The sequence below is a fragment of the Triticum dicoccoides genome, chromosome 1B (genome assembly GCF_002162155.2).
Source record: "Triticum dicoccoides isolate Atlit2015 ecotype Zavitan chromosome 1B, WEW_v2.0, whole genome shotgun sequence".
Taxonomy (NCBI): Eukaryota; Viridiplantae; Streptophyta; class Magnoliopsida; order Poales; family Poaceae; genus Triticum; species Triticum dicoccoides.
The window spans coordinates 50,875,044-50,884,951 of record NC_041381.1 but is presented as its reverse complement, the minus strand read 5'-3'; the positions used below and the strand labels follow the sequence as shown (position 1 = coordinate 50,884,951).

The following is a 9,908-nucleotide window of genomic DNA, read 5'->3' as shown; positions in this document are numbered from 1 at the left end:
AAGTGTATTCGTCCACCCGCTGCACTTATAACTTCTGCTGGTCGATTATTGTTTTCAAACCCCGAATGAAAACAAATAATGGTGTATGGAAAAATATACAATATATAGAAGCGCGTCCTGCTGATTGTGGTAGCATATTCTCCTAATTAAAGTGTATTTCAATTTTCTAAGATTCCTATCTTTGATTTGTTATCCTCTCTCGGCATCTGAAAACAACCGCTCGAGCTTTTCTTATATTCATAGCGTGGAAACAAATATACGGAAAATGTACCATAGCATGTGACCTCCTAACTGCCAAAGTGTCAGTTGGTAAAACAATTTGCTAAAGCATCTAGCAGATCAGGGAACCTCAACAAGTGCACTGTCATGTGTTAGAACCATGTGAGGGAGTGTCGATCTTATTTCACTTTTCATGCGCGTACATTATACTGTATATGTTAGCGTTCCCTTTAGCCACCCCTATTCATGACACACAGAAAACTGACAACATTTGCTGACTCCCTCCCCTTGTTGGAGGAAAGGTTTTCCTTCGAAATAAAATGATAATGTGCAGCTACCTGGTATGGAGAACTTCCTTTGAAATACTCCTAAACTCACAGGAGGTTTTGTCTACAACTGAAAACTCTAACCACTGTGTATTTTTACGACACTTTATTTTATTTGAATGCAAGTTTATGCATCCGAATGGGATTGAACAAGCATATTCTTGTTGCTTTGTTACTAAAAGTAATACTGTATTTTAAGAACTAGAAAAAAAATACATGAAGCGAGTTGCAAATCTCCCAATGGTACTTCTTTTTTAAATACATGGGTAGACATGGCGAAAACATGCATGAACATGCACTTGATTTGGAACAGAATTGGCACATCAATCCTCGATCATCTGGCAGTCCTTGTAGTAGAAATTTTTAGCCTGTTATTTATGAATCAGTCAGCTGGTAGTCAAAGACTGTTGCATGCATTGCATGGAGAGGTTGCTCATAATGCCACGGCGAAAGCCTTTTTGGGTAATGCCAATTTATGTGCTTACTTTGGCTTACTAATTTAATGAGCAAAGCAAATTGAAAAAAAAACATAAACTTTACCGTACCCCAGCGTTGGTGATTCTGGTTGCTCATCCATTTGTGCATGGTCTGGATGGCCAAGTTCCAGACGAACTGGATCCTCTCGAGCAGCAGTGCTATACTGGCTAGAAGAACTTGTAATTGTCCCGTTTACTTCCGCCTCCCCATTTAACTGAAAAATGGAATCAACAGGACAACTTACACATGCACATGTATGCAAGATATGTTTGTGGAGTATGGATTGAGTACTCTTTTAAACTCTCTTTATTTTATTATATTATATTTTTCCATGGATGGACTCTTATACTCATGCACCTTGTTTTGCAAATATATATTCTCTTGACGAATGACGTTTAGTTTCTTGTGTAGCTCAATATTTTCCTGGTGCACAAGGCTTTCCTGCAATTCAAAAACATTAGGCTATTTAGACATAAAATTTAATATGGCGGTAGTACCGCGTCATAATGGCAAAAACGTTAACCTTCTTGTTTAAATCTTCAATTTCATCAATCATAAGTTGGTCCTGAAAAGAACAACGCGGTTAATGGCACTGCAGATGCATGATGTGTAGACGCATATTTTGCATGATCTCTACAATGCGGTTAAGGACACTAAGCATTACTTTTGTTAGCCGGATGTTATTTATGCTTGTTTCCAGCTGGTTCTCTAAACCCCTCAAGTCTTCCAAACCTAAGCCAGATAGATGTTGTCCCAGCAATTGTCTGCAGTGGTTTAGTGAAGGTCAATATATTAGTGCACTTCTCTCTAAATATAAAAGTTATTCTTTTTGTTTTTGAAAACATATACAATTATGTGATATTAGACATTGCCTTTCATTGTACGATTCATGGTTTTGTCATGCGCGCAAAGATAAAAGGAGTCACGAAACTAAGGGAGTGGTAGAGGGAAATGCATGACCAGGTGTTGATGGTATTAATATTATCTTGAAAATATCTTAATTATTTTAGGAACACAACCGAAGGGGGCACACATATAACGATATATGCTCCGACACTATGTGGAATAACTATTAGCTGTATAGTGCAAATGTGTTCTCATCGTAATCTGAGTATGAATAATACACCTATTAGGGCATTGAATGTACAAAATCAGTAGCTATTTCTTTCATAATTACTACTGATGTATCAATCATATAATTTTGCTTGTGATTTTTTTTTGCATGGATAATTTATTTGTCATACCTATGATTTTCTTGCAAGTTTTGTAGTTGTTGCCTCAGACGCTCTCCCTCCGCTTGCCAGAACTGTTAATGTACAGTCATGTATATAGCAATAGTTTGTGCTCTCGAATTTGAAATAGATCAAATGAACAGAGAAACTATATTGTAGTGGGTGTATTCTAATTTAGTGGAACAGTGAATTAGCCATTCACTGGAACTGCTAAGGCAAACAGAATAATCCATATTATGTACATAACTATTGCTAACCGATCTAGTGCCTTAGATATCAATAACATATTGTTATCCCTTATATAAGATGTTGGGCATGGTATCTCACTCACATTTAGGCCAGGAAAGTCTATCCTCTTTGTGTCATGATCCTAGATCCCTGGTGAAAAATGGAAAGGGAGAGCTAGGGGTTCCCACATGGGATATGGCTATCTGGAAATGACCATCCTAGTGGTTGTTTGCAAATTAGTTATCATCGTACACCATTCCTTCACGATTCTTACTGTTAATTTTCACTGTTGTTACCCTATAGGGTGATTTAATTGGAGATGCCATGCATGCTATCCACGTGGCACGATGAAGGTGAGCTATGTACTTTGAATGACAGTAGAAGTATATGAAGAAAAGACTTGAAGAACTTGGAAGAAGACATAAACCACATGACTAGCTAGCTTATTGAGAAACATTGATCGAAAGGCATACCTTAGCCTCAGCGCTTGCACTCATGAATTGTTGGCCCTCCTTAACATGTTGGTATCTTTCAATTATGGATTTCATGCTAGTAAAGGGATAAAATATTATAAGCTCGCAGACAAGGAAGATATAATTATAACATGAGTGAGTGCATGAGGACAAGAGTCTACAACAATAGTTTCTTTGTATTACTTTCATACATGAGATGCATCTTGGACTGAATGTTTAGCCATAGTATGTGCATATATTACTTTTGTACAATCAAAGAGGTATTATTATTTTATTTACACGCACGCACTCACGCACACGCACGCGCACATGCACACACACACACACACACATGCACACGCACACACGCGCGCGCACACACACACACAGATTTAATAAATAAAAAATTGTAGTATTATCCTAGTTTTAAAACTAATTAAGTACATATGAGCAGGTGTAAAAAATTGGGAATATCAAAAAGAAAAAAAATGAACTAATGTCATGGACTTGGTTGGTATCTTGGATGATATCGAAGAAACTAAATTGGGTAATGATCTCATACATGAAAAAAGTAGACATGAGTACTTGTTAATGTGATTTGGGCATAATATAGAGGAAAAGTGTGAGCATGAGAATGTGAGACAGCATAAAATGACCACAAAGGTATTTCACAATGTTAGTACGTAGTGACAAGAAGCTGGAGAGAGAAAATAATGCGATCCATATGAACAGTGTGTGAATTAATATAATTGGATAGGGAGATAGCATGGAGGCAACAATATGCATATCAATTATCATTAGGCATGCATGCGCACTATGTGAAAGCATGTTCAATACAATGTTTTCTTCAAATATGTGATGCTTTTGAGTCCTAGTTAATGAGAACTTGTGAATGCATCAACAAATAATACTAATTCCCTGCAAAGACAAAAATAACACTATTTGAAATTACATGCTTAACTGAGATTACACATATCAACAAACACGACCAGACCTGCACACATCTCATACAAAATACCAGCTCATCCTTTTACTATGGTGACATCTCTCGATCGTCAATATAGAGAAAGGAGGCGAGTGGACTTCGCATGCTCTGCGAAGTAGGAAAGTAAAATATCGCCAGAAAACCAATTAGGAGCAACAAGGCAGTAATTAAGTTGAGAAAGAGAAACATGCTAATCAAGATACAAAAAGATCATTAAGTCTCTTCAGTTCTTATTCTCTCCTTGAAAACTACTAGCAAAGTTTTGTGTGGGATGAAGAAACTAATTAAATCTAGCTCGGAACATTGACTGATGGTATGGGCATAAAATTAATATGAATCACTTGCTAACCGAGGTTCTAGGTGTGCTTGTTCTTTAGGAAGACACATCCAACTCCATATAGATATACATATACACTCCCAAGTAAGAAGGTGTATCCCGAATTAGTTTGACAGAGGCAATATATCATTAATATAGGTCTATAGAAGATGAACTTGAAGAGCCAGATATAAACAGTAGCGTACCCGGAGTTGGAGTTGGAGTAGTCATAGAGGCGGCCGGTGTTGGAGAAGAGGAGGACGCCCACCTGCGCATCGCAGAGGACGCCGAGCTCCCTGGCTTTCTTGAACAGCCCGCTCTTCCTCTTGGAGAAGGTCACCTGGCGGCTCGTCGTGTTTTCGATCCTCTCGATCACCGTCTTTCCCCGGACCATCACGCACCACCGGAGATTCACAGGCTTGACTAATTAAGCAGATAGCAAGCACGCCGGCCGGCTAACCGGAGATTTTATCGATTGAGAGGGAGAGAGGAGAGAAAGTGTCTGTGTGGGCACGGGGGAGTTGGTCACCTGAGGTTTGTTTGAAAACAAGTACTGCTAATCCTATGCCAGTACTTGTTACCCACTTCGCCTCCCAATCTCGTCACTCCAACGTATCGGAAACTGACACGTCGGCTCATGCCGGGACAGAGTGGCATAGACACAATGCATGTGCTCCTAGAATACTATACAAAGCCTATACCCTTCTTTGGGGCAAGGCAAAGACCAACTTGAATGCCAACCCTTGTTAATTTTCCCTTCTTTCGAGCTGCTTTGTGCAACGACTTTGGCTCATGCTACAGACAACATAATCGTCTGCACTCTGTAGTAAGCGAGTACTATATATCTGCTGCGGATTAAGCTATGGTATAGTGGATCTAGCTACCAGGGCGATGCATGAGAACATGCATGGCCACATATGCACGGCAGCATATCATCCACTGTCGTATTAGTATATTTTCACTTTTCCTCTCCGTACATAGATAAATGCCGGCGGTGCACCGTACAGATCGATCGATACAGACTTGTAATTAACAACTTGCTGGTCCATTCAAACCGTACATACATTCATTAATGTTATCTTACTGTGTATGCCATCTCTTGCTCGATCTAGCTGAACATTTGACCATTGTGATGTAGAAAAAATCTACCACATATACAAAATGGTACTCCCTCCGTCTCAAAATAAGTGTCTCGAGCTTAATACAATTTTGTATTAGAGCTAGTATAAAGTTGAGACAGTTATTTTGGGACGGAGGGAGTAAAAGGTTATTTTCATAGTCGATACTCCCTCCGTAAGAAATACAATTTGAAGGCTTTTATATTTCTTTACAGAGTGAATGCTTTTTAAGAAATCAAACTTTAGTCAGGTGGTTTAACATATATCTAGTGATACCAACATTTAAACGATACCGTGGTATTGTGATGTCAAAACCATGTAATGTAAGGAAGTCGATCGATCAATCTGCTTAATTTCACTTTGCAGGCTTATAAACTCCACTTCTCTTTGAAACGCTCTGTATGGCTACCACCTATTCATGCATGTATATAGGCGCAGCAAAGCAAAAGCCGGAAAATTAGCTCGCGAACATGACAAGTTCGGTCGTATGGTGCAACCAACTCTACACCACAGCATGTCACCGTCAGCCATGAAAAATTCAGTGTATAGATGCAGTGTGCCGGTCGCGTGCTAAAATAATGCATTGTACACACGAAAAATCAGGCGTTTCCTCCATCTTGTGGGTGGAAAGCCTTTTCCTATGCAGTAAAACGCCAAGATTACAGTTTACATCACAACATTATGTTACTGTAGCTAACAGCAAACGGCCTCAGAGAAAAATTTCGGCAGTCCCCGATCACTCTTGCTCATCAATCTACAAACTAATGGGCCTTCAGCTATATATCCCAAATTAGTTTGACAGAGGCAATATATCATTAATAGATCTATAGAAGATGAACTTGAAGAGCCAGATATAAACAGTACCGTACTTGAGTGTGTGTGTACTGTGTAGGGGGGGTTGGTCACCTGAGGTTGTTTGAAAAGAAGTAGAGTACTTGTTACCCACTTTGCCTCAGACACAGTCTCGTCATTCCAACGTATCGGAAGCCGACACGTCGGCCCACGCACTGACAGGGTAGCATAGATAATGCATGTGCTCCTGGAGTACTATACAGAGGCTATACCCTTCTTTGGGGCAAGGCAAAGACCAACTTGAATGCTAACCCTTGTTAATTTGTTCCCCTCTTTGGAGCTTTGTGCAACGACTTTGGGTCATGGTGGCATATGGTGCAGACAACATAATCGTCTGCATGTGCCCACATCTGTACGGCAGCGTATCATCGCCCACTGTCATGCAGTACAATCCTTTAGTAACAATTTCCCTCCGTACATAGATAAACGCCGGCGGTGCTCCGTGCATACATTCATTAATGTTTTCTTACTGTGTAATGTCATCTCTTGCTCGATTTGATTCAGCATATGACCATGGATGTAGAAAATATGTACCACGTATACAAATTGGTGAAAGTTATTTTCATAGTCGATAAACCTTTTTAGGAAGTAGATGTGACATAGTTATGTCACATCTAAACTGATGTCTACTCTCTGTTTGTGGTCTTTTTTCCCCTAGTTTTTTTGTTTCTTGTTGCTGCATTATATATTTGTGGGAGATTAGATGTGACATTCTTAAAAAACATCTAGATGTGAATTAGACAAACTGTTTTAAGAAACATGTTTTCATATGATTAAATTGACACTAGTAGAAAAACACCTATTAGACCCGGTTCGTAAGGGCCTTTAGTCCCGGTTCATGAACCGGGACTAATGGATCGTTACTAATACCTACACCCATTAGTCCCGGTTCAAACACGAACCGGGACAGATGTGCCCCCACGTGGCCGGTCCGCCGAGCCCAGTTAGGGGGGCCTTTGGTCCCGGTTGGTGGCACCAACCGGGACCAAAAGTTCAATTTTTTTAGAAAAGTGGCTGCTTTAGGGGTTTTGGGGGTTATTTTTAGGTTGTTATTATAGCTAGCTAATAGAGAGAAGTGTCCTCTTTTATATCTTCGTCCTTGGTTTACCCGCTGATATAATAACTCATGCATGCTCGCATCATACATCATCATATATAATAACAAGTCCTACTAATCATGCATCATCATACAATTTCTACTCGTTATTAATAATAAGTCATACGATCATCATCCTCATAGTCATCGAACCCAACCCTACATAATTGTTCTTAGCACATGATCATCAGTATCAGGTATGACCCCTAAACACTCTTAAGGTAAAATAGCATAAAACAATATAGACCCTGACTCTCCATTATGAAGAATGGCGATCATCCTGTCTCCAATTCTTGCCCTTCGCTGCTTTTTGCTTCCAAGAAGCTCCTTACGATTGTCCATACATTTTTTCCATTCTTTGATTGTCATGTCTCCACTTCTTTTAGAAACCCGGTATGGACAGTTGAGATTCGTAGGAAGACCTGGTTGTATGTTCAAAACATGAAGGGTATTGTGCGTATACATCAGATGAGGCACACAATCATTCGGGATTATCTGTTGAAAACATAGTAATAACTTCATAGTTAGCAATGATGTACTAGTTTTAGAAGTGTGCAAAAAGATGCACGGATGTCGTAATAGTAAAAAAATCTTACCAGGGTATCTCCATGGTAGTTACCGTAGTTCAACACGTGCACTAGTGGCACGTATTAACCATAATGTTGAGGAGTTTGATTGTAGATATTGTAATTCTCAAGATCAGTACAAAATGCGACCAGATGATTTTTCTCCTAATAAGTTAATTTGGAGCCTTCGGTGTAGTAGGTTCTGTCTACCATCTTCCGCACATTCTTTGAAGAATGAAAATAAGCTGTCAATGGAAATAAGTTGTCAACTATTTTGAAATAAACAATATAAATTACTTAATAACTATGTTAAGCTCACATGGGGGAAGAATTGGAGGTGTATCCACAAGGACCCAAATCGAAGGTCTCTCTTGCTCGATTGTAGGATCACCAAGATCCATGGTGACAAGCATACCCTCATCAAGACCATACATCTTGAAAGTGCTTCCTAATTTTTGCAACCAAAATGGGTTACACTCTGAGCATTGTACAGCTTTACTTGAAAATCCACACCATGATGGGTACTTAGGATAATTTTTTTGGTTTCAAAACTTTCATGGTCTCCAAAACCCATCCTCTTCAAGACATAGCGTCTTGCAAAGCATGGGATAAGCTAGTCAAATTGGAAAAGATGAAAAATACACGTTAAAATAGTTGAAGTCGTGCTTAATTACGAAAAAAACTATTGTCGTTGTTGCATACCATATGAACATAGCAGGTCTCCTCGAGCTTAATGCTGAAGCGCCGATCTTCGTCCAGCTCAATGAATCTGTCGCAGATACCTCGGTCGTCGTGGCACCAGTCGCACTCCCCCGGGCGGTTTTCGTCATCCGATGAGTATGACATTTCCGGCCTATGTTCATAATTCAAATATTAAACTAGATCATTATTATTAATCACGGGTTGACTATCGGTGATCGATGTACGTAGCTCCTCCTTTCATTCCTGAGTGCATTATTATACCAAATTGTTTAGCACACGGGAATGAAGGAGAACTTATCCAATATGAGCATTGCATAAGCAAAACCAAATCATAAAATAAGAAAAACCAAATCATAAAATAAAGTAGTATTCAAATTAGCATGCATTCAATAATTATAAGCAAAAGTACATCATCTCTTGGTGTCCGTACATCGTTGAATATTATCACTAATACAACTAGAACCGTAGCGCCCGGCGGGTATCGACGCGTGCCGTGGACACCCAAAGATAAGGAACCATCACAGGATCATAGCTCCAGTGAGATCCCTGAAGAACCTGCCAGGTATTGTCGAACCTGCCCTCCAATGCAACCATGTAGCGACGGACGTGCTCGTCTTCCTCGCTGACACGGTGACGTACCACCTCCGCGGTGTCCGGAAGCCTCAGCACCGTCATTGGCCCACGCAGCCGCCACCAAACAAGGATCGGGTCAACAACGGGTTGCCTCCTCACCAACCTACGTCCCCCGGAAGATAGCACCTCCCAATACCAGCCCGGCGGAGCCTAGTCCCGAACATGGCCCTGATCAAGCAGGCCTCCACCGCCGAGTCGACGACGAGGAGGATGCGGGATAGGCATCGCCGACGTCGATGCGGGAACTACTTCTATATATAATTAAATAAAGTAGTTTTATTAATTAAATCAACTATCTAGTTCAACTACTAAGCACTTACTATAAATAAATAAAGTATAGTACTTACTATAAATAAATAAAGTAGCACTTACTATAAATAAATAAAGTAGCACTTACTACAAACTACTTCTATATATAGTAAGTAGTATTTTTCTAACTAACTCATATTTTTCTAACTAATTATATTACCCAAAAAATCTAAATAAAATAGTAATTGTATTTTTCTAACTAGCTAGTTCAATTATAGTAATTACTAACACAATCTAAATATCACCAAAAAAATCTATTAATAATAATATCACCAAACATACTATGAACAAATTAATAGAAAAAAAATCTATTAACAGAAAAAAAATCTAACACAATATGAACAAATTAATTACACCAAAAAAATCTATTAACAGAAAAAAAATCTAACACAATATG

General features: G+C 39.3%; 1 protein-coding gene across 1 annotated transcript; it reads right to left on the bottom strand.

The window, feature by feature from the left end:
• Window positions 1–414: 414 nt before the first annotated feature.
• Window positions 415–4,757, bottom strand: LOC119318366 (MADS-box transcription factor 23-like). The gene is made up of 8 exons (XM_037592914.1): window positions 4,442–4,757; window positions 2,956–3,031; window positions 2,267–2,328; window positions 1,687–1,786; window positions 1,546–1,587; window positions 1,380–1,463; window positions 1,091–1,236; window positions 415–913 (listed from the first exon to the last, which is right to left on the bottom strand). The coding sequence occupies exons 1-8, from the start codon at window positions 4,627–4,629 to the stop codon at window positions 880–882; spliced, it is 732 nt and encodes a 243-aa protein (XP_037448811.1). The 5' UTR covers window positions 4,630–4,757; the 3' UTR covers window positions 415–879.
• Window positions 4,758–9,908: the final 5,151 nt, after the last annotated feature.